Source organism: Ascochyta rabiei, chromosome 7 (genome assembly GCF_004011695.2).
Source record: "Ascochyta rabiei chromosome 7, complete sequence".
NCBI classification, from domain to species: Eukaryota; Fungi; Ascomycota; class Dothideomycetes; order Pleosporales; family Didymellaceae; genus Ascochyta; species Ascochyta rabiei.
This window is the reverse complement of record NC_082411.1, coordinates 474,815-497,795: the sequence shown is the minus strand read 5'-3', so window position 1 is coordinate 497,795 and position 22,981 is coordinate 474,815. Positions and strand designations below refer to the sequence as shown.

At 51.0% G+C, this 22,981-nt stretch overlaps 11 protein-coding genes across 11 annotated transcripts, besides 1 other annotated feature; 4 read left to right on the top strand and 7 right to left on the bottom strand.

The window, feature by feature from the left end:
• Nucleotides 1-1,841: 1,841 nt before the first annotated feature.
• On the bottom strand, nucleotides 1,842-2,825 carry EKO05_0004756 (uncharacterized protein; the record flags this gene model as incomplete). Its single annotated transcript, XM_059636458.1, has 1 exon — nucleotides 1,842-2,825. One exon carries the CDS (start codon nucleotides 2,823-2,825, stop codon nucleotides 1,842-1,844), a length of 984 nt encoding a protein of 327 aa, XP_059492441.1.
• A 900-nt stretch (nucleotides 2,826-3,725) lies between these two features.
• Nucleotides 3,726-3,866: a dispersed repeat.
• An 858-nt stretch (nucleotides 3,867-4,724) lies between these two features.
• On the bottom strand, nucleotides 4,725-5,070 carry EKO05_0004755 (uncharacterized protein; the record flags this gene model as incomplete). The annotated part of the gene is made up of 2 exons (XM_038945651.2): nucleotides 4,725-4,828; nucleotides 4,875-5,070. 2 exons carry the CDS (start codon nucleotides 5,068-5,070, stop codon nucleotides 4,725-4,727), a joined length of 300 nt encoding a protein of 99 aa, XP_038799304.2.
• A 1,012-nt stretch (nucleotides 5,071-6,082) lies between these two features.
• Nucleotides 6,083-7,893, top strand: EKO05_0004754 (uncharacterized protein; the record flags this gene model as incomplete). The annotated part of the gene is made up of 3 exons (XM_038939232.1): nucleotides 6,083-6,188; nucleotides 6,259-7,194; nucleotides 7,244-7,893. 3 exons carry the CDS (start codon nucleotides 6,083-6,085, stop codon nucleotides 7,891-7,893), a joined length of 1,692 nt encoding a protein of 563 aa, XP_038799303.1.
• Nucleotides 7,894-8,141: 248 nt separating this feature from the next.
• EKO05_0004753 (Alcohol dehydrogenase) lies at nucleotides 8,142-9,011 on the bottom strand (the record flags this gene model as incomplete). Its single annotated transcript, XM_059636457.1, has 1 exon — nucleotides 8,142-9,011. One exon carries the CDS (start codon nucleotides 9,009-9,011, stop codon nucleotides 8,142-8,144), a length of 870 nt encoding a protein of 289 aa, XP_059492440.1.
• A 222-nt stretch (nucleotides 9,012-9,233) lies between these two features.
• On the bottom strand, nucleotides 9,234-10,853 carry EKO05_0004752 (uncharacterized protein; the record flags this gene model as incomplete). The annotated part of the gene is made up of 3 exons (XM_038939158.2): nucleotides 9,234-9,652; nucleotides 9,703-10,695; nucleotides 10,745-10,853. 3 exons carry the CDS (start codon nucleotides 10,851-10,853, stop codon nucleotides 9,234-9,236), a joined length of 1,521 nt encoding a protein of 506 aa, XP_038799302.2.
• Nucleotides 10,854-11,601: 748 nt separating this feature from the next.
• EKO05_0004751 (uncharacterized protein) lies at nucleotides 11,602-12,572 on the bottom strand (the record flags this gene model as incomplete). The annotated part of the gene is made up of 3 exons (XM_038939501.1): nucleotides 11,602-12,023; nucleotides 12,077-12,184; nucleotides 12,233-12,572. 3 exons carry the CDS (start codon nucleotides 12,570-12,572, stop codon nucleotides 11,602-11,604), a joined length of 870 nt encoding a protein of 289 aa, XP_038799301.1.
• A 933-nt stretch (nucleotides 12,573-13,505) lies between these two features.
• EKO05_0004750 (uncharacterized protein) lies at nucleotides 13,506-15,203 on the bottom strand (the record flags this gene model as incomplete). Its single annotated transcript, XM_059636456.1, has 2 exons — nucleotides 13,506-14,728; nucleotides 14,798-15,203. The coding sequence occupies 2 exons, from the start codon at nucleotides 15,201-15,203 to the stop codon at nucleotides 13,506-13,508; spliced, it is 1,629 nt and encodes a 542-aa protein (XP_059492439.1).
• Nucleotides 15,204-15,722: 519 nt separating this feature from the next.
• EKO05_0004749 (uncharacterized protein) lies at nucleotides 15,723-15,917 on the top strand (the record flags this gene model as incomplete). The annotated part of the gene is made up of 1 exon (XM_059636455.1): nucleotides 15,723-15,917. The coding sequence occupies one exon, from the start codon at nucleotides 15,723-15,725 to the stop codon at nucleotides 15,915-15,917; it is 195 nt and encodes a 64-aa protein (XP_059492438.1).
• A 567-nt stretch (nucleotides 15,918-16,484) lies between these two features.
• EKO05_0004748 (uncharacterized protein) lies at nucleotides 16,485-18,076 on the top strand (the record flags this gene model as incomplete). The annotated part of the gene is made up of 2 exons (XM_038939231.2): nucleotides 16,485-17,001; nucleotides 17,052-18,076. 2 exons carry the CDS (start codon nucleotides 16,485-16,487, stop codon nucleotides 18,074-18,076), a joined length of 1,542 nt encoding a protein of 513 aa, XP_038799299.2.
• A 300-nt stretch (nucleotides 18,077-18,376) lies between these two features.
• Nucleotides 18,377-20,233, top strand: EKO05_0004747 (uncharacterized protein; the record flags this gene model as incomplete). The annotated part of the gene is made up of 2 exons (XM_059636454.1): nucleotides 18,377-19,630; nucleotides 19,898-20,233. The coding sequence occupies 2 exons, from the start codon at nucleotides 18,377-18,379 to the stop codon at nucleotides 20,231-20,233; spliced, it is 1,590 nt and encodes a 529-aa protein (XP_059492437.1).
• Nucleotides 20,234-21,328: 1,095 nt separating this feature from the next.
• On the bottom strand, nucleotides 21,329-22,897 carry EKO05_0004746 (uncharacterized protein; the record flags this gene model as incomplete). Its single annotated transcript, XM_038939436.1, has 2 exons — nucleotides 21,329-22,206; nucleotides 22,261-22,897. The coding sequence occupies 2 exons, from the start codon at nucleotides 22,895-22,897 to the stop codon at nucleotides 21,329-21,331; spliced, it is 1,515 nt and encodes a 504-aa protein (XP_038799298.1).
• Nucleotides 22,898-22,981: the final 84 nt, after the last annotated feature.

The window sequence follows — 22,981 nt, the reverse complement described above, 5'->3', positions numbered from 1 at the left end:
CTCTTTGACTAGAAGTGTCCATATCATGTGGAAGTCACGTACACGCCATCTGGCTCCGAACATCCGAATCCACAGGTCGAAGGATTGTCATTATCTTGTGGGTCGAGGCACAGGATATTTTCACCCATGTACGACCTAGCTCACACAACACTTCTTCACGTCTTCCTCAATGCACCTAATATAACAGCTATGCATACAACTTACAGCACTTACCTTGCCAAGAACACGAATCCCCTTCTCTCACGTGAAGGATCAGTAGCAACTCCAATCTTTTTTGCCCAAACGCCCGCCAGAACACAAACAGGGCAACGTGACTTGTTCCAGATTGCTTGCAAGGACTGCTGGAGTTGACTATAGAGTGATGTGTCAGGTGATACCGATCAAATTACGAAGTAGATCCCATTTGTGAGCGAAGCAGCGACACGTGGGCGTCCCGGATTGATGCCTCCAACAGTAAGCACGACTACGGCGAGGTAGGAGTCAACAGCAGCTGCTACACTCTTTCTCCCATCAACTATTCATTGAACGCTCTATCACATCAGAAAGCCTTCGAAGCACTCACGAACACCTGACAGCTGTTCGATACCATGTATCCGAACAACAGGGTCGATTCGAACTCCACCACAAACGTCTCCAGCGCTATACACTCCACACTTGCACCGTGCTACATCTTGCCACACGGCAGTACTGGTATGGCAGTGCACTTTGCCATCTTCTAGGCTACTTGTGCAATATGCCTCGGTCGCCAATCCCATTCAGGATTCGCAAGTTTGTGAATCCATCTCACTTCCTACCTACTCAAATGCAGTGTTCGTGAGAGATCAAAGCAAAGAGTCCATGCTCAAAGGTTGTTGAAGGATGCCCATCCTAACCTATTCACATGCTATATATACCCAATAGGGAATATCATGTTCACACATCCAAAGTTTCCTTACACACACCACCATGCTACAGGAAATCATCCGCATAAAGTGTACATGTGCTTTACCACCCTGCCAGATCGGATCGAAAATTCTGATCTACCCATCTACGTCGGGCCCTCCCAATTCCGTCCATGGGCAACCAAGGTAGGTTGCCTCCTCACTCGCTGTCCGAGCCAGAGCTCATTTCATCGTCATCGGAAGAAGAAGGGTAGGTCTCGGCTCCTACGAAACCGACATGTTCGGGCTCGTGGTTCGCTTGCGAACCCTCGGCATCCTCCGTGTCTTCGTGGCCGAGATCGTTGTGGTAGCTTGCGGCTGCGTCGTCGTCTCAAGTAAGGGGATCGAAGACGGTTGGCGGGCGCTGCGAAGGCCGATGCCTCTTGCCGCAACATGCACGGGTTAACGAGGTGGAGATGGCAGTTTTCTCGGTCTATCTCCTGGCTCGGTCCTCAATTCTCTTCAACGCCTCCACTTCTTTCTCATTGAGATGCGTGTCTGTCTCTTCAATAGCTGACTGCAGCGCCTCGGCGTGCTCCTGACCGGCTTCGACAGCCTCCCAGTACCTCTTGCTGGCGATCTAGCTGTGCGACGGCGTTGCTATCTTCTCTGGATCTTTTGGCTTTCCCTCTCTCGTCTTGTATGGCTTCCTCGGCTTCCACTTGAGATCTTTCACTTTTTGTCTTACGGCTACGCCTATCGGCATGAAGAAGTCCATCTCCATGTACTTACCTGCTCCGTTCTTGTTGCTCCCGCATCTAGGACACGTGCGCTTGTCGCCTGCCGGGTAGTATCGCCCAAGCGCATGATTGGTGTCACATCTCCACGCAAACCCCTCATACTGTTCTCGTTTGGAGATGTAAGCGCAGCCAGGCAGGTCTTGGCCGTGCTGCATAGCTGTGGAACCTGATGGGTGTGGTCCTAGATCTGCTCAGTCACAACATCAACTGCGATTCTGAGTGCATCGTTTTCAGTCGAACCAGTGACTATGGTGGACCAATACGCTTCCTTTGCGATACTGTTATGGCTCAGACACGTAGAGCGCCGGGTGCGACCGAACGGCTTGCTTGGGCGCCAGCGCGACGCGGGCTTGGGTTGGTGAAAGTGCGTACGCGAGGGAAGGTAGAAGTCCATGACTTTTGCATTGACGTTGTCGGAGAGTGCGGTGAAGCACCCAGGGTAGTTTTTGCGATCGCCGGCATTGTAGCAATGACCCATAGCATGTCTGATACCGCAGCGCCAAACAGGCTTCTCGAAAGAATCTTTCAGTGTGAGATATGCATTGGGAGGAAGTTGTTGATGGAGTTCCGGAGTCGTAGAGCCACTCGGGTGGGGTGGTAGAGGTGTTGGGTCGATCGGGGTTGTGGTTTTGTGCTGGCTTGCTTTTTGCTTCATGGAGTTTCGCTGAGGTTGCATGGGCTCTGAACTCGAAGCGCTTTCAAGGCAGAGCTTCTGCTTACAAGTATTGGTAGCTTGCTTTGTTGACTGGCATGGACCTTCAAGACCGAGCACGGATACATCTATTTTGCGCTTCTTCTTTGATGACTCAACCGGCCTGTTTAACATCCTGATCCCAGGCTGGTCCCTCTTCCTCTTCTTGCCATGTGTACACTTTTTTTGCTTTCTCGAGACGACTTGCACATTGTTTTGAACACTTGGGGTCACCTTCATAGGTACAAGTGCAGACGCCGCTTCGGCGTGTTCCCGTGTCTCAACGTCGACAATGAGCTCTTCGAAATTAGGATTTGTCAGACGGTAGCATTGCAGAAGTGCTTGAGCAACGACTGCTCTGATACCTGGCAAGGTACGCCGGAGGAACTGTGGCGATTTCTGCGTCAGCCGCCACCTGTGGTCATTGATTGAGTAGTCTTGTGGGCCATGCAGGTACCTGCTCGATCCTCTCATTCTCAAATGAGATGTCGATATTACGATGATGGCCACTTAGAACGTCGTTTCCGAATTCCTCGAAAAGCTGTTCAAGGCGTATTGAGCTGTCGGCAGAAGTGTCAGTGCTTGGGTGAGACGTCTCCACCGGCACCGCATGTTGAGTCACGTCTTCAGCAGAGTCGCCCCGGTGAAGAAGACGTAGGTTGCACACGAGGTTGGGCTCGGTCACATTGCTGTCGTCTACAGCAAGCGCGTTGACGAAAGGATCCTCAGACGGAGAAAAGTCACGTCTCTGAACAGTTGTAGGCGACATGAGCGATGCCAGCCAGTCGCCGCAGTACACGCTTGGTGCTGGATCCCTTATTCTGGCCCCTGTCACACCTTGGCTCTTTCCCTTTCTCGCTGACGGCGGTTTTACAGATCGACCCGTATGTTTTAAGGCTTTTTCTTCTCTAACCTTATATTATCTACTCTATAAGAGCTGGGATGGATTTACTTTCTATGTACTAAAGCTGCATCTATATATAAACAAGTTACATTACCAGGCTACTCTACTATCCTAGCTGCTTTTGTATAAAATTTAGTGTAACATATCTTTTTCACTACTTTAACTTAGATATACGCTACTATACTAGCACATATAGCTATATAACTGTATGTACAAAATATAGAGTTTAATACGCTCTATAGAACTGTCTTTTTACTTTAGTTTATTAGGTAGCATTCTATTCTGTTGTTGTTCGTGCAGGGTAGCTAGAGAGTTAAGGTTTTCCATAAATAAATATTTCCCCCCCTCTCTAAAAGCTAATAAGTAGGATATTTTATCTACTTTACTAATTTGCTCTTCTCTCTACAATGCCTCGCAACGCTGTAAAGAAGTCTGGGAATGCTATGCAGTAAGCGTTCTATAGCTACTTGTCAGACTCTCAGCCTCAGGCATGTGGCAGCGTCCACCTCTGACCTGTGATGGCAATAAGTACTGTTCTGGCCACAGTCTCACTATCTGAGTGAGCATTGTTACCTTTTGGATGCTTGACACGGTGGGCAGAGCCGTGTCCTGACACTACTCTTTACTTCTTCTTATTATTTCTTTTTCTTTTCTTCTTTTCTTAGTTATTTCTTCTGTATCCTTTGTTATTACCCTAAGTTCTATATACCTACCTCTTTCTTTACTTTTATTTACTGTTACTAACTTGTATTAGAACTCCTACTAAGGCCTCTCTGCACCTAGAGCTTTCTAAGCTTAAGAAAAAAGTAGAGTACTATAAGGAGCTTTACTACCAAGCTAGTGCTGCTGCACAGTCAGCAGGAGAAGAAATACAAGTAAGAGATAGAGAAAAACCTAATGATATAAGTTAGTACAACCCCCTTCTGCTCTGACTTTTCCTAACTTAGAGGTAGATAAGGTGAAGGTAGTAATACCTGCAAAGAAGCAGGCTGCTCCTCCTCCCTGAGGCAGCGACCTGACAAAGGCCTCATCTCAAAAAGCGTAGCTGAGACGTCATCAATCTCCTCGAACGGTGGGATATGGTGGCTTAGAGGGTACTCTCTTGTCGTAAAGCGAACCATAACAGGGTGGGGTGTCGTGCGATGCCATGAGTCGTTCATCCTATGCGCCACATGAATAGTGGTATCTGGAACAAAATTAAGGAAGATGCTTTGATCATAGTGGCCTACGTCCCAGAACGGTGCACTCTCTTTGCCAGCGTTGCTAAGCAAGTTGACAGCACGACAATGTGCGTTCCAGGCCATCTTCCTCGTGATGCCGTTGATGTTGGCAGACACAGCTGCGATCTACCTCTGCACACTCAAACAAGCATCCTCAATATTCCGGAAGCATTCTTCGATCTGCGATGGGTCCAAAGCATGGTTGACAAAAGGTTTGAGGAATGTAGCTTCATATACCTTTTGATTGGCTTAATAGAATGCGAAGTGTGCGTAGTATTGTTCCGATGGCTGACGATCCAGACAGATACCAAGGCGAGCGCGCTGAGCTCGAGTCAAAGTGGATCGTTGAGTCGCTGCTGAGAGTCAGTCGCAGATTCGAAGATCAGAAAAGGAGCGTACCCGGGGAAAGGGCTGTACCCAAAGCTATCTCGAAATGATCGTTCCTTTGGGGCTTGAGCAGATAATCCGACTCATCGTCTTCGTACATGACGGGACTGACATATACAGAGTCTCCGGGGCCCTCAGCAGATGAAGGGAGGAGTTCGTGTAGAGTACCGTCACTCCAGTCCACTTCATCTTCAACCTCGTATGCCATACTGTGGGCGAGCTGTCAGAGAAGTAAGTATGAAACAGAGAGATGTCGAAAGATCGTATTGTAGGGATCGATGTGATGAGGGGGTAGCGGTAGTGACAATACTACATGCTCCAAAAGATGCGCCTCCCGTATTGCGCATAAACGGATCGCCGCACGTTGCAAACAAAACGAACTTCGAGACTGTCAGGCAGTCATGCAAATGCATGTTGAGAACGTTGCGTACGCGCGATTGAGCATTGGGAGGACATGCTGGGCGTTTGCTCTTGCGGCGAGCGTCGACCGCCTTCCAACAAGCATGGTTTGCACACGCATGTCGTTCGTTCTTAGGCCATCAGTCGACAGGCCGAAATTTTTGGCGCTATGACTGGTCTTCCAAATGTACTGGTATTTTTTCTGCTGATATCGCGTTTTCCATGCTTCAAAAGCGAAACTTGGAAGTGCAAGAATTGTACAAAGACGGATTGGATAAGAGGGGTGAAGAGAAATTAGGCAAAGTATAGCGAGTTTGCAAAATTGGTATTACGTGCACCATAGCGGCACAAACGCATGAGTAGGGCAGAGCTCGTGTTGATTGCGGAAGCAGCATGGATGGGATCGTGAAAGATAGCTTGTAAATACGAGTCGTTTTAAGCAATGCAGCTGAACATGATTGTGATAGGAATATAATGATTCAAGTGAATGTTCGGAGGGATCTGACGTTGGTTTTTGGAAATGCTATTGTTACCGCACAATGCAATGAAATCGAGCGTTGAAAGCGGGACATCCGCGCCAGATCACGCTCCGATGTCACCAGCAGATAGGAGCCTTTCTTTTAGAGCCCATTTTCTTTCTGCTTATAGTGTTTGCGTGACGTTTAAATGGATCATTGAGTGTTGATGGAAGTTACGATACTGGTGTAGAGAGATGAAACGGTCATCTCGCACGGGCCGCCGTCTGCCACCTGGACGCTCTTGAACATGTGGCAGCTTCCCCAGAGCTTTGAGAGCTTCAATTCCTCCACAAATATCTGACAATGGGGAGGCAGACTCTTTCCTCACTTGCATTGCTCCTTTCTCTGCTTGCTAGCACCACAAATGCGGCATCAGACCCTCCACGACCGCGTGGTGTAGGTCCTGATTGTATGTCACCCACATTGGGCGTTGGAGCTATATCCCCAAGGACATTGAGGGCTGACCTTAAGCAATATAGTCGCCAAATTCTACAAAGATACCGAGACATTCACTTGTATCTCCAACCCCAGCATCAAGCTCGATATTTCCCGACTGAACGACGATTACTGCGACTGCCCTGACGGCTCAGACGAACCTGGCACATCCGCGTGCTCCTATATCTCTCCACTTTCTCCTCCCCAACCTTCGACGGTCAAGCTTGGCTCATTTGACGAGAACCTCGCCCTGCCAGGGTTTTACTGCAAGAACAAGGGCCACATTCCCAGCTACATTCCCTTCACGAACGTGAACGACGGCAAGTGCGATTACGAGCTGTGCTGCGACGGCAGCGACGAATACGAGGGCATTGGCGGGGTAAAATGCCCCGACCAGTGCGCTAAGATTGGAAAGGAGTGGAGAAAGCAGGACGAGGCGCGGCAGAAGAGCCTGAACGCTGCGCGACAGAAGCGCAAAGAGCTGGTGGCCGAGTCTGGGCGTTTGAGGAAGGAGGTCGAGGACCGGATATCAACCCTCAAGGCACAGATTGAAGGTCAGACACAAAAAGTGGATGCACTGACAAAGAGCTTGGCCGAGATCGAGCGCGCGGAGAAGGGCAGGGTAGTCAAGGGTGCAGGCAAGAGTGGCAAGGTCACAGTGCTAGCTAGCCTGGCAAAAGGCAGGATTCAGGAGCTCACTGAGATTGTTGAGCGGGTGCGCCGGGAGCGTGATGCAGCCAAGGGGAGAATCGACGAGCTCGAGGGCATGCTGAAACGCTTCAAGGAGGAGTACAACCCCAACTTCAACGATGAGGGTGTGAAGCGCGCCGTCAAAGCGTGGGAGGACTATGCGGCACAGGACTGGCCTGGACCAGATGCTGCCCGCGACCGCGACCTCGACGACATCCTAAAGCCCGATTCTGAGAGCGCTATCAAGTGGGACGAGTTCGAAACTGTTGAAGAATCTGACGTTGACGTCCGTAAGTTCTCCGAGAGTTCGCATCTTGAGCAACTACTTATCACTCACAGTCTATCAATTCGAGAACTACCTACCTGAATCTGTCAGGACCTGGGTAGATACAAAGCTACGCGATCTTCGAGTAACACTGATCGAGAACGGCATCCTTGCGAACCCCAACACCGACAGTCCCGAGTCCAAAGCCGTCACAGACGCCAAAACCCAACTCGAGTCTGCCACTCGCGAGCTTGCCAACGACAGGACTGAGCTTACTAAGCACGAAGAAGACCTCACCAAGGATTACGGTCCGGACTCCATCTTCCGCGCCCTGAACGGCCGCTGCGTTAGCCAGGACAGCGGCGAATACACGTACGAGCACTGCTTCCTTAGCAAGACCACCCAGAAGTCGAAGAAAGGTGGCGCTCACACTGGCATGGGCAACTTTGTGCGTATTGAGATCGTCACTGTTGATGAGACCCTGCCGGCCGATGGTAAGGGGTTGGGAAGCGGTGACCGGATCGCATTGAAGTACGAGAATGGACAACACTGCTGGAATGGACCGAACCGTAGCACGACCGTCATCTTGGCATGTGCTGAAAATGATGAGGTGTGGAAGGTTGTAGAGGAGGAGAAGTGTGTATATAGGATGGAGGTTGGTACGCCAGCGGTTTGTGGGGTGGATGTCAAGAAGCCGGATGTGCCTGAGCACAATGAACTATAGAAAGGTGGTATCCGAAAGGTACTGATACTGCGTGTTGGACAAACAGTTCTATCGATAGTTGATGACCCCACACTTACGTCTAGACTTTAGAGAATTGAAAGCAGAGTTCTCGTGTAGCGCGAGTACAGTTCTGACCTCCATCCCGTCGAAACCCCTCCCACTTAACACAGAACCTCTGAATACTCTTGCACTCCATACACGCTCTTATTTGCATTCCAGACACAACACTCACCTTTACTTTAAGACCCTCACCACTCCCTCTCTCGTCCCCATCCCCGATCCGTAACCCCCTCGTTCTCAAAGTACCGTCCACTCACCTTTTCACTCCCACCCTTACCTAGTGCACCATCTTGATTTCCACGGGCCCCCAACTCTCCGATAGCCAACCTGGCCGGAATCCTAGCACCCTCCTCCAGCGTCTTAGGCGGCTTGCCAACCTGGTGCCCCATATCTGTGTCCACCCATCCAGGACAACAGCAATTGATCGCCACGTCCTGATTCTCTCGCGCCAAAACGACGGTGAGGGCGTTGATGAGTGCTTTACTAACTTGATAGGATTTTGGTGGCGACCCGAATCCTTCGTCTTTCTGTGCGCTGCCCCCAGATTTCACGGCCTTGATGTAGGTCTCCGCAAGCGCATCCACGTCCCGGACGCTCTTGACTGCGCGGAACTTCTCCGCTGTAGACGAGGCGTAGTTGTTGAGTTGGCAGGCAGTGGAAGACACGTTCACAATGCGCGCGCCGGCCTCTCTCCCGCCGGACGCCAAGAGGAAGGCTTCACACATGTCTCTCGTGCCCCGATAATTTACATCAATGACTTGCTCCGCCAGATCTGGTGTTTCTGAGTTGTTGTTGTTGATGCCGGCGTTGTTGATTAGCACATCTACTTCCTTGACGTTGCTAAAGAAGGATTGGATAGAGGATGAAGACCCGATGTCCAGTTTGCTGTATCGCACCTCATTTGGCGGAGAGGCTTGCACACCCAAGTCGTTTCCGGAGCGCGAGGTCGCGTAGATGGTTAGGGGTTGTGTGTGTGAGGTTTTGGCGAGGAGTTGAACAATGCCTTGGCCGACGCCTCGATTGGAGCCTGTGACAACGACGGTGAGGTTTTTGGGCATTTCGGTAATGTATTTCCTTGAATTGATTGACGAGAAAAACTATTGTGAAGCTTGTTAGTTTGCTACAGCAAGGATTATACATAAAGTCTTTGGTAGGAGTCGTGATGTCAACTCGAATAAATGACGTAACTAGCAGCCTCCATTCACAGCAGCGTTGCTTGTGTACCACAGCGATCTCGTCGAGAGCTTTTAGACAAAAACCACCGAGAAAAAAGAAATCTTTCAAGCAGGCGTAAACCCAACCTTGGTGCCGTTCCTGGAACAGCAAGTCAATGTCAAACACTCTTCCCATGGCCCAGCATCTCTACTTTCCATCTTCGCAAATTCTTGCACCAGTCTTACAGTCACGTAGCCGGCCTCGGTAAGAGCGTACTGCTGTCCAAGACAGATTCTTGGCCCACCGTTGAAGGGCAAGTACTCCCACCCAGGACGAAGAGTTGCCCAACGCTCGGGCTTATATTTGTCGGCATCGGGGCCGTAGAGGTCTTTGCGGCGGTGCATGGCGTATGGTGAGTAGCCAACCGTGGTGCCTTTGGGCACGAATAGTGGGTGCTGACCGTCTGGTCCGCCGCCGAGGGGGAGGACAGTATCACGGATAGCGGAACGTGAGTTTCCAGGAACAACAGGGTGGATGCGGAGAGCTATTAGGGGTTAATCGTTAGATCTTATTTGGAGGAATCATGCAACTCACATTCGTTCAGGCACCATTTCAGGTATTTGAAGTTCTTCAGCTCCTCGTATGTCGGTGCTCGTCCCTCCAAGAACGCGACTTCGTCTCGCAACTTTGCGAAGATGTCAGGGCGTTTCGCGATTTCAAAAAACATGTTGCTCAGCAGACTAGCCGTTGTATCGCGGCCAGCTAGCAGAATGTTGACAAGCTCATCTCTCAATCTCTTCCTGTCTGTTGTCTGTTTTGCCAGCTGGTGGATGAAGATGTATCGCTCATCCTTCTGCGATACCGCCTTCTTCTCCTCGTCCTGCTGTTGTTTGAATGCGATGGCATCGTCGACGAATTTATCGATGTATGCGTGACAAATGTGGATCGCTTCTTCGCCCTTTGCATTGTTCCTGAAGCGGTTGAGAGGTCCCATGCGAAGTCTTGTGACAATATCATCCTGCGCGTAGTTGAACATTCTACCGAAGACAGCATCCTCGTTGTCGTCGTCTTGTTGGCCAACCATGCGCAGCGTGTTCGTTGAGTGGTTGAAGAGAAACTCAGTAGCGGTGTCAATGGTAAGACAGAAGAACAGCACTTGCAGATCAACTGTCGAACCGTCCTTGGGAATGTGCTTGAGCATGAGTTTGAAATGGCGTTCAAAAGCCTCAAGGTCTGCGACCTGATCCCTGGCAAAGTTGGGTCGCAGCAAATGACGGCTGTTAGACCAGCGTTCACCATCAGCATTGAAAATGCCGTGACCCAACAACGGTGTGAATGACTGAGTCCTGTTGCCCAAACTATAATCCTTGAACTTCAAGCTCAAGATAGTCTTTACGTTCTCCGGCTCACAGGTAGCGATGGCGGGGGTAACGGCCATTCTGGTGTGATAAGTGTTGCCCATGCGCTCGAAACGTTTCTTGTTCTCGTCCAACGTAATGTGTTTCTTGCTGTTGGTACCCATGACGCGCATCACATCGATGCCCAAGATAGGGTCCTTGTTGAACACTTTTGTACATGGCTGACATCCTAACAGTTGTCAGTGTCACGCAACAACGTAAACTTCATATCGACGTACCATTGTCCTTCTTGAACTGCCGCCGGGCAAGGTAGAGCATAACCTGCGTGTAGAGAACATAGGAAACAAATGCTCCAGCAAGCGCGAAGATTAGAGGTGAAAGTACCATGCTGCTGGAACAGTAGAGTTCTAGATGGAGGCAGATTCGATCTTGTTGCAAGTGATGTAATGGTTCGCGGCTGGTCGATTGTGAAGGCGCAAATTCCGCGTAAACGTGTTGTTACTTGAAGGATTGTGTAGTTGTTGGCGAACGCGCAGAGAGATGTCGATCTGCAGACACAATGCGTTGTCGGTATCTGCCTAGGTTCTCCAGGACTTGTTCTTATGTGCTGTGACTTTCAAAGCTCGGTCGAGCTAACGGCCGTATGCAATTATGCCGAGCAAGATAGCCAAGCAATTCTCAAATTTTGAACGTCCTGATTGTGGTGTAAACGGTTGTACAAAGCAGAATAGTAATCAGTCTCGTTCCGAAGCACGCGGTCGGTGTGTGAGACTTCGGCTCTTATACGGTCCCACCAGGGAGCGCGTTCAAGAAAGGGGTCTAATAGAGAGGAAATTGCTCTGATGTGGCTGAACTTGAAGCCCGATTCGTTCGCTTAGCGATGCGAGATAGTGGAGCGGTGGACTGCGCGTTCCGAGGTGCCGTTGACGCAATATATATCTCAGCTTCCGAGGCTTACATGTGTCAATTGTGATTAGTCGGTTGGCCGCGGGTCGCACTACTGTGGTATATATACCTACTAATACGCGTCTAGCTGTCGGTCGGTAGGAAGAAAACATGTGATTCGGAGCTCAGAGCAGAAATGTAGTTATGAATGCTATTGGTAGTGCTCACGGCTCCAGTCTTCGTGCTGATATCATGATATCCATCTGACGTGGTTGATCGTTTCTTTTTCCAGGTACTTGATGATCTGACCGTAGTCCTTACAGACATGTTTCCCATCCCAACCATCGCTCCCTCCTTGATCTTCTCCATTCGGACCCAGCGGAAAGGTTGTTGCGGCTCCTTCTAAGGCGACATCGCCTGCACACATGATAGCTTGCCTGATGTACTCAAAGCAATGATTCACATGCCAGGGCTGTTGTATGGGGTTGACTTTCAACATGGGATTGTCAAGCGTGACTGACATTGTGTTGTAAGCGTTGAGAATCGTGTACAGACAATGCAGCTGATGCGTCATGGAAGTCGTGAATACCGTATTGTTGACGTAGTCGTGGATTGGCCGTGGAAGATTATCGTGCTGCGCAGAGTCTTTGACCTCGACGTAACCTAATCCTTCTGCTGATTGTGAGCACGTTATGTAAAACTGTGAGACCAGAAGATATACATACCGGGAACAATGTTCAGCCAGGCCTGTTGGACATCTCTATTCCAAAACTCCGATGCGTTTTCCGGCGCGAAGATTGGGTTGGGTCGGAAGGTGACAATCTGTTGTGAAACTTGCATAAATGAGCAAACATCATCAATATCAGACTGTCCAGACTCACATTTTGGCGCGAAGCCTGTGATGTCTCCAGCAAACTCATACTGGTAACTGTGGTCGCGTCTCCATCTTTTTTCCGCGAGCAACCCAACGATGACCAAAAGAAGCGTCGTGTCGAGCAGCCAGCGGTAATGACTCAATACCCTCCAGAACCTCCGCTTTCCGGACCGCTGAAGCTTCATGCCATCCTCTACTTCCCATTCTCCTGCTTCAGTGCTTGAGTCAGACAGGTCATCCAGATCTCGCAGCGCGTTATATCGTTGATCGTTCTTTATCTTAGTCTCCACACCGAGCTCAATCCGAGAGACGTCGTGTATCGACTTGTACGGCGCGAAAGATGGCATCACGAGATTTTCCACAGATCTGTATGAGAGTGGGACAGTGAACAGGTCAAGAAGGCGGGGTTTCCTTCCTTATGCATTGTTTCGTTTCTGTCGCCACCAACCATGGGCTGTAACGCTAAGTGTCAGGAATTGTACATGGTAAGGGACTTCGATGCCTCAGGTCACGATCAACAGGTCGTAATAGAGAGCCCTAGACTGATTCGAGTAGCGTTTTGTGCCAGGTGGTTGAAGGAGCATCACTTTGTTGACAATCCTGGTTTTCTGAGTTCACAAATTTGCGAGAAGTTGGGATTGACTGGCTGGTGAGCAAATGAAGACGCCATGTGTAAACTGTAGGTGACTTCATATCGGAAAAAGAAGAATTTTGAACAGAGGCATCGGCTCATTAACACGATGACAAAATCGAATGTAAGGAGTCAAGGGCAAGTCGAGGGTGAGGGGTGGACGCGTCTCGTGTCAACACGTCAAAAAGGCGAAACGCCGAGCTGCCGACACAAGATCCTGACAATCCTGCCTTCCTTCACGCCCATTTGTTACCGGAACACAACAACGTTGCTCTCACTTTAGGACATATGGACACATGTAACGAATGATGTGCACATTGTCAAGTTCGTAAGTGGGGCTGTATTCACCAACTCTACCTTCGACTTCACCAGAACAGACGCAAACTAGATACGTCCCGCTCAGCGATACACACAGGCATGGAAGCATATATTGATCTTGATCAGAGGTACGCCACCTACGGACAAACGACCATTACTCCTCTCCACGAACATGTTGCGGAGCATTCGACTCCGTTGGCCGCAGCATTGAGAATGGACTAGCTTTTTTGAGCGCTTCGGTTGCATATGCCTTCATGATCGGCAGAGGGAGCATTACAGCTGTTTCGTTATTAGGAAACTGACCTGGCTCCAACCTCGAGTGATCTGTGTGTTAAGAAGCTGAGCTGGTAAGGTTCCTGGCATGTATTCGCTTCTTCGCAAGTGACACCGAGTCACTGTGCGCAAAAAGCTCAGGTCCTACTCCTCCAGAACGAATCAGCCGCGAATGAGCTATGGTAACGGAGTCACGGTGGTTGCGAAACTTCGTCTCAGCTTCGTCGACATTGGACAGCTTTCGCTCTGGGCTGGACGCCCCCAGCTTTCGACGAGCAGCGACAAGATGCGCTGACCATGCATCTGAGTCTGGCATGGCAAGTATTTGCTCCGTTGCAAAATATGAAGTATCGAGCGGCGTGTCTTGTGGATCTGCAGTACTGATGAACCAGTCTTGAGAAACAGCTCTTGACGTCGGAGCACTGACAGGCCGTGAGGGATGCTGCGAATGAACAGCACTCGCCCTTTCGCTGTTTGGGGGCGCAAATATTTCAATATCTTCGTCATCAACGATCGCACACTCATACGGAGGTCTGCGGCCATCATCGTCAGGGAAAACGACAATCGTAGGTTTGAAACAGTCGGATGGCGCATTCCAGGTGTCAGACCATTCATTTAGCTTTGTGTTGACACGCTCGAGACTGTCGGTAGCTGTATAGCTGAGTGCTTCAAGCGCCTGGCTGACTGAAGAGTCATGTCTTCGCATCCTTTCATTGTGCTCAGGCGGTACGTCATCCCAGATTACCTCATAACTCCCGTTGCTCGATTCTACGATCTGCATGGTAGGAGTAGCCGGGTCTGCCTCCCTATTTCCTTTTGATTGCCCCGGACCTAGGGATGCAGACTTCGATAATATGGGAGAAATTGAGATGACATGGACATCCGTCCGAGTGACAGCCGGACACGCCGGCAGAGGTCTGGTCAAACTGATCCTACCAGGACATAGTGGTGATCTTTCTGAAACTTTATCCGGCCTAGTTTTTCCGTGCTTTCTGGTCTTGCTGGAACTCCCCGCGCGAGATGGGACATGCTCCAAAACTGAGTCTTCGAAGTCTACAGTCTTCACACGCCGCAGCCTCTGGGCTTTGTTCGAGCTTATCGTACCCGTTACAGGCTCGCTTGGGGGTGTTGTGTCTGCACTTTGAGCTCTCTGTTTTAGGCATGTCTTCAGTGGCTTGTCAAGGTCGGTCTTGTTCGACAACTCGGGGGCTTCCCGAACGATCGGGTCGGAGTTCGAACGTAGAGACGAGGACCCTCCGATCTTGGGCCTGGTTCTCTCTTCTTTTGTTCAGAGCACGATTAGTGACGCCACTCTTACCACAATGTTTGACAGGCTTGGAGCAATCATACCGCTGATGTTGCTGAGCTTAGCCATAAGCCACTGGCATTTGGTTGTGTATGCGTTGGCTGATGCCTTCAAGTGCAAATCTGTCTTGGTCTGCAACATACTTGACGATGGATGTATTTTCGACTGGGATGGCCTCAGGCATGCATTCAGACTAGACGAAGGAGTCAGACTGGACGCAGACTTTGCTTTCGAGTCCTCGTCCCTCATCCAGTTGCGCACATCTGCATCGCTGCTGAAGCTCTGCATCGAGTGTGATGTCTTTGCCGGCTGTCGAGGTATCTGCTTCTGCCCTTCATCTTCTCCGAGATAACCAGGGTCGCTGTTCGCCTTCGATGGCTCGTCGCCTTCGATGGGTTCGGTGCTCGTGTACGGGACGGATTTTGATGCTGTACCAAGCAGCCCTGACATATTGGTACGAGTTGCGGTCTTCTCATAGAAGGAGCTCGTTAATGAACGAATCTAACGAGTTATTCGTCACCCCGTTCTGTAAGGTCTTAAGAATAGATTAGGCGTAGGAAGAGGGGCACTCAGAAAAGCAATTCAGGAGTGATAGGGTGTGCATAACATCATGTCAAGGCGTGAGACGCAGCCGTGATCTGTCAGTCGAGTTTGCGAGGCTCCAGGAAGGAGCTAATGTCCTGTCGTGACACGTTCTTGTAGTCGTGCGACTTCCCCCAACTTTGGGAAGTCACGTCAACGGCCATCTTCCACCGCTTGTAAATGCATCTCAGCGAACATTGGCATGTTCTCAGGTTCTCGAATACGAGATACGAATACAGTATGTACTTCGCTTGAGGACTTGTCGTCTCTACGAAGCATTCCGCTTGGCTCCACTTGGTAGGTTATTGTGCCCATATGAAGAGCTTGTCGTAACTCGGTTGGTAAGTGCTTTCCGTCTGCGGTTTGCATAGACCGGAACCAGCAAAGATGGCTCTGGATCTCATGACACAAGATGGCGACACAATGTGCAAGCAGCTAAACCTACTATCTGCTGCCACCAGATCCTTCAACGGTAAACTTGCTCAAATGGCGAGAGTCGAGCTGCCGGGCATGAGATATTCTGCGGATGAGATTCCGGAGATGCCGGTCAACAAGAGCCCAGCTTCGAAGCGCAACGTCTGAGAAGGCTCCCCACCATATGTCGTTACGTATCGAACGGGTTGACGGCGTGTTGTTGTGTCGAAGAGCAGAATGGTCAATTTCTGTTGGGTGATACCAGAATACATGTAGGCGAAGGACCGAAGGTGATGGATGCGCTAGCAATACGGCCTGCCTCTCTCAGCAAGCGCATCTGCTGGTGCTATTCCCCTCAGCGACTCACGAGTTTCGTTCCAGCAACGTGCGCACTGGTTTCAGGCCCAAAGTGCCCTCGAGCGTTCCAATTGGACACCTATCAATACAGTTCGTATTTAGTAACCGCCTCGTTGAACTCCCAGAAAAAAGTACGCGTTCCTGAATGCACATCCCCACGCCACTTCCCGCTCCGCGAGGCAAGATCCGGGGAGCCTAACGCAATCTTTTACTTTGCAGCCAAACAACAAGCAACGTGCTTGTCTGAGCATGCAGACACTATTGATCGACTCTACGCGCTCGGTTCTTGGGTTCGCGTCTTTGGGATCCGCAGCATAAGATATAAGAACCTGGGTCAACCGACCGCTTTTGCGTTAAGGTACGCGATCAAACCCCAAAATGCTATATACTGTCTCCCTTAGCCTGCTGGCCCTGCCAGTCGCGCAGGTGCTTGCAGAACCAACGCCAAGTAGCACGCCTGCGCCTGTCAATGTGACAACGTGCAATGGCAGGACCTACACCTACTCCGCCCTCGCAGGCTACGGTAAGCTGGCCAGCGATGCGCGCGACAAGTTCGGTGACACCATTGGTGGCATCGGCAGTGCAATTGCGCTCGATAAGAAGAGCTGGAAGAGCAAGAAGGGAAAGACGGAAGCGTACCAGGGAATTGTATATGGTCTCCCTGATCGCGGCTGGAACACGCAGGGCACACAAAACACCCAGAGCCGCATTCACAAGTTCGGCTTCGACTTTGAGATCGTGGACGCTACCTTGGAGAAGCCGGCGTCGCCCAACTTCAAGCTCACGTATCTTGATACGCTGCTGCTTACTGGCCCGGACGGCACGCCGTTGACTGGCCTTGACCCCACTGGTAACATCACATACAAAGGCTTCCCAAGCCTTCCATTGGCGATATGTAAGATAGTTTCGAAAGGCATCGTTTGCTCAAAGCTAACTACTCTCAAGACACTGGCGATGGATTTGGCAACAACGGAACAGGAGGATCGCGTGTTCCTCTCGACACCGAGGGCCTGGTGCTTGGTAATGATGAATCTTACTGGATCAGCGATGAGTACGCGGCATACGTCTACCAGTTCGACAAGAACGGCAAAATGATCCAGGCCATCCGCACTCCTGACGCCTTCGTCCCCCTGCGCAACGGTACTGAATCGTTCAGCGCTGCCTCTCCTCCGATCTACAATCAGGACTTCGAAATCTCTCCCAAGGACCCTTCAACCGGACGCGCCAACAACCAAGGTCTTGAGGCCTTGACTGCTAGTCCAGATGGAAAGTACATGTACACGATGTTGCAGAGCGCCACGATCCAGGATGGCGGCTCTAAATCGTCCACACGTCGCAACACGCGCCTTCTCAAATATCGCGTCAAGACCAAGTCAGTCGAGCTCGAAGCCGAGTACGCTGTTCAGCTTCCCGTCCTGTCGAACGGAAAAGTAGCCGGTCAGTCTGAGATGCACTATATTTCCGACACTCAGTTTCTTGTCCTCGCGCGCGACTCCGGCGCTGGTCATGGCCAAGATGCATCCGCGTCCATCTACCGCAACGCGGATGTAATCGACATCTCCAACGCCACGAACATCAAGGGAAAGTATGATGACTTCAATGTTCAGATCGCAAGCAGCAAGGGCGTGCTCAAGAGCGATGTTGTGCCGGCTACCTACTGTCCATGGTTGTCGTACAATGTGAATTCGCAGCTCAACCGCTTTGGTGTGCGCAATGGAGGCGCGCAAGATGCGAACCTGTTGAACGAGAAATGGGAGAGCTTCGCGATTGCGCCGGTCGATGAGGATTTCCAGACAAAGGGCGAGGGTAAAGAGTACTACTTGATCTCGTTCTCGGACAACGACTTCATCACCCAGAACGGATACATCAATTTCGGTAAGCAGGCGTACAAGGACTCGTCTGGTTACAGTCTGGACTCGCAAGTCCTTGTGTTCAAGGTCAGGTTGCCCAAGGGTGCGAAGCCCTTGTAGGTGGGAAGGATAGGGTCTGGTTTTGGTGATGGTTATACGTACATGGAAGACCCTATACCAAGGTTCATAGATCCTCTCGAAATCACATGACAGCCTCTTGCGCACTATAGCGAGTGGTACTCCTTTTGCCCACGAGGACCCATGGAAGTACCAGAGTACGTGTTTGAGGGTGAAGCTAGGTCGGCATCTACGCGCCGGGTGTAACGACGTCACTGTGGCTCGTGCCGCATCCACAAGCGCGTACGCCACAGCAGCCACAGTGATTTGTTTACGACCCACTCTATTGCTATTGCTATTGCTATGCGTAGCAACCACAGTTCCCCTCTACCCCACAACGCGCCGCCCCTGCCCGTTGCCCTCGAGCCCAACCTGCGCTTTTCAGACAATATGTCGCGCGGAGGCCACCGGGAGTCGTTGACGCCCATGGACTTTGAGTATGACAACAAACAAGGCCCCGTCGACCATCGTTCGCCTTTCATGAACATCACCAACTCGCCCGCTGCGAGGAAACGTGAGCCTGTCCTTAGCCAAAGCCACTCTCTCGCCGCCGATGGGACATTCCAGCTAACCAACGGGCCGTTGTACGGCCAGCCAGGCACCAACCCTCCATTCGATTCACCCTCCAAGAGCGCTTTCGCAACACCAAGCCGCCTGCGCGAGACGGCCCTTGGCTTTCCGCAAAGCGGCGGCAAGCCACTTCCTTCGCTGCCGCCACACACCAACGCATGGACGCCTCGCACACCATCGGCCGACTACGACTTCAGCTCTGGCGGCGAGACTCCGAACACACCCGCGCAGGACAGCGAACAGGCCACGCCCGATACACAAATAGCAGGCAAGATGCGGCTGCTGATGGACAGCCCCAGCCCCAAGAAGGGCGGGCGCCGACAAAGCTTTTTCAAGCGCATCCAGAACTGGGGGAGCCCGAGCCCAGCGAAGGAGTCGATGAAGGAGATAGAGAAGGAGGTGTCGCGCAAACACTACAACGAGAAGATGGAGAATCGCGTTGCGAAGCGGCGGTCAACGCGCGAACGCTCCGACCGATCGAGAAAGAAGCAGCTGGTGCTGCGCGACGGCGACGACGAGGAATCCGACCATGAGCCGGCCCAGGTACAGAAGAGCGCACCGACAGAGCTGGGCCAAGTGCAGCAAACGTACGGCGCCAGAATTGCAGGCTTCTTCCACTGGATTGAGGCACACCCAGGACTCCCCTCGGTGCTTTCCTGGTACATGCAGTTTACCGTCAACGTCTTCCTTGCTCTCTCCTTCATGTTCATCCTCTATTGCATCTACACCGGCATCATGGCGGACGTGGACATTGAATCGAACAAGCACGCCTCCGAGATGTTGGTCGAGATCGCCCAGTGCGTTAAGAACTACCGCGATAACCGGTGCGAGCCAGACACCCGCGTCCCCGCCATGGAGATGGCGTGCGGCAACTGGGAGACCTGCATGAACCGTGACCCAAACAAGCTTGCTCGCGCGAGCGTTACCGTCAAGACATTCGCTTCCATCATCAACAGCTTCTTCGAGGAGTTCAGCTACAAGTCTATGGTATGTTCGTTTCTTTTCATCTGTGGATGTGGTTGGCTTCAGGTACAAGCGTGGAGATTGCATGGATCGAGCAAAGAAGTGGGAGACGGGTTGCGCGTGGCGCACGACTCTCCCTTGTATCACTCACCATTTTACGGTCATGCCGTATTTCTGCATCCCTCCGAACCAACAGAACACTTTCCAGACTTCAATCAGCCTCAGATCAGCTTCTCACAACCCACACCATCTCAACATCCACGACTTTGCTGACGTCGACTCTCAACATAGATCTTCCTGACGATTCTCATCTTCGGTGGCTTCAATGTTTCAAATTGGGCATTTGGTCTGCTCCGCCAGCAACATGCCCAACCACAGCCACAGTACAACGATTTCGCACCCCCACCGCACACACCGCATCGCATCAACTCGAACAGCCACATCGAGAACGGCCAGCCAGCGTGGCAAACACCGTATCAGACACCATATGAGGGACGGGGGTTCGTGCAGCCTCCACAGCCGCCGATATTGCAGCATACACAGAGTACACCGGCGTTACCGAGCTATGCACAAGAAGGCGCAAGGGAAGAGTTGAAGACGCCGCGACGGAGAGGCGGGTTTCGGTAGTCTTACACCCCAATTTTCATTTTTGACCCTTGTTTTCTTTCCTCTTGGTTATGACGCTACACACAACACGAAAGACGTTCCTTCTATCCATCTCTTCAGTCATCCTCTCTTGTCTTCTCTTGTCTTCTCATGAGGTTATCGGTTGTCTAGGGAGGCGGAGTACGGAAAGCGAGTCACGGACGCAAGAGGTCTTGTTTTGTATACTTCTTGTAGCTCTTCTCATTTTCATCACATCGCCGATATCATCTCCACATGTCCGTTGGATCATGAAACGGTGAACCTCACATTCTATCATCATACTCGAGTCTATGACTACATTCTTTGCTATATCTTTTTCCACATACATCTCCAGCTCTGCCTGTACCCGGAAACCTCCCGCTGCGGTTCTTCACGCTTAGAGGCGATGTAACCGTGAAGCAGTATCTAGCTTTGAGAACATCAAAAACTCTGCCGGTGTGCTCTGAGTTCTGCGTATTCTGTGAATCCTCACTCGATGAGAAATATAAATTAAAAATACACAATGCTTCCCCCATATACATGCTATCAAGTCTTTCCATTCAAAAATCTATAAGACATAAACATCGCCGATCTGTCTCTTCCCCCAGATCAAACCAGCCCATCGACGAAAAACATACCCGCACGTCTTAGATCAGTGCTGGGATGCCGCCAATGCATGTTCATTAGACGTATGTCCAGCCTATGCAGTGAGTGTGGATCGAAGTATAGTTCTTCACGCACTTACGCGGCATTTCTTTTGTTCATGTTCAGTTTGATCAGTTGAAGCTTAGAACTCTGTGTGCTCAGGTGATGACCTGTTATGTCAATGAAGATTGGTATTGTTTTTTTTTCTTCATATGCCCAACACGATTCGTAACGCGGCCGATATAGCGTCCAATTTGTAACAAGCGTAGCAATTACGGAATAAACGCCTGTATCGCCACCCATCGTGTACATACCCATGTCGCGGAAGTCGTAGAAGCCATCCTGTGATATACCTGAAATGCCAAATCAACGCCATAAGATGTTTTTTGGATGGTGTCTTTTCGCGAGAGAAAAAACATTTGCAAGGCGCATCCGCCCCTGTTAAGACAATCTCTATATCATGGTCCAATCGTCGTCGCTGGAAGCCACATCATCACTTGAAATTTGAGCAATCGAGGCTGCAGGTACAAGCTCAGGGCTGGACATCGGACTGTGTGAGACAGCGTTTGCAATCGCCTTGGTATGGTGCACCATAGCGAAACCTTCGTCCTCACTTGTGATATCGCCTGTGGTGTTCACGTCGGATTTACGCTTGACAGTGCGAGTTCTGTGAGGCAGCGTGGTAGCTGCATTGCTGTCGACCATTGGTGGGCTTGGCGATGTCTCCGGTTCAGATCGGACGTTACGGCGTCCATACTCAAAGAGCAATCGACGGGCACTGTGAGATGTACCCTCTGTGGCAACTTTGAAGGTTTGCATCTCTCCCTCAAACGCGCCCTGCCAATAGGACCCTTCGCCCGCGGCAGAAGCGGGCTCTACTTTGATAGTTGCAGGTCTCTTCTCCTTCCAACAGTATGTATTTGGTGGGCTGCCCTCAGGAAGCACCGCTCTCCCTGGTAGCCTCACCAACGTTTCGTCAATTCTTGCGCGCTTGTACTTGCGCAATGTTTCTTCTGCAGTAGCTTGCTCAGTGTCTGGAGACGCGTTTACGCTGTACCTCTCGAGTGCAGCCGTGAGTGCAGACGGCGAGACACTATGCTTTGAAGGGTGTGGAATCTCGCGACGGAAGATATCTGTGCCCGGTGTTCTTTGGCGGAACGACAACGGAACTGAACTACTGCTTGGTTCGGCGATTGCCAGGTCGGTGGTTGTAGTGTTGCAAGGCTTTTCGTACAACATCTCGCTCGGCAGATCGCGGGACGACAGCATAGTAGGGGGATTGCTTGGCTCAGCGAAAAAGCCTGAAGGCAAGCGAATGATGTCTGCAGCACCTGTCATCTCAGTCAGAAAGGCATGTGTTGACGAGCCCGCGACTATTCACTCACAGTCATCCTTGAAGTTTCGCGCAATGTTCGTCCGGCAAAGGTCTTGACGAAAGGCTGCGACCTCGTGAACGGCTGTCAAGAAGTCCAAACTCTCTCCAAGTTTGTGGTAAAGGTAGACTGCGACACAGTAGTTGAGCAGTGTATCGACGAGGTTGTGTTCCCAGCGCGCTTCTTCACTGGCAAAGTATCGGTATACAAATCGTATTGTGTCAAGAAGGTCTTTTGGCGGTTTCGGCAGGCAGCAAGCGTACTCGATTTGACAGGAAAAGTTGCCATGTGCCATGATCTGAAGTTCTGGTACATCGAAATCCTCGGCGATCTTGTACGTCTCCGCATGCGGTAGAAGCAGGATAGTGTCCCCATCTGGTTCACTTGCAAGATAGCTGCCAGTGTAGCAGTATCTGGCGAGCGATACAACGGCACTTTCAGACGAAGCCTCAATGCTTGCTTGAAGCTGGTTTTGCGAGTTGTACTCAAAACTGTAGTAGAGCAGCGGGCAGACGTCCAGGACTTTGAGTGGACAGATGTTGTCCGAGATGTGTATGACTTTGCCGCCAGGCAGGACTGCTTTCAGAGTCGCATCGCTGGTGCTGTACTCGTTGGCCAGCTCTTTGTCGAGGAACGTGAGGTCGTTCATTATGACAGATCCAGGGTCTTTTGGCCTCCGCGGCTGGCAGGAGTGGAGACAAATCGATCAGTACAAACAAGGCAGAACCAAAGC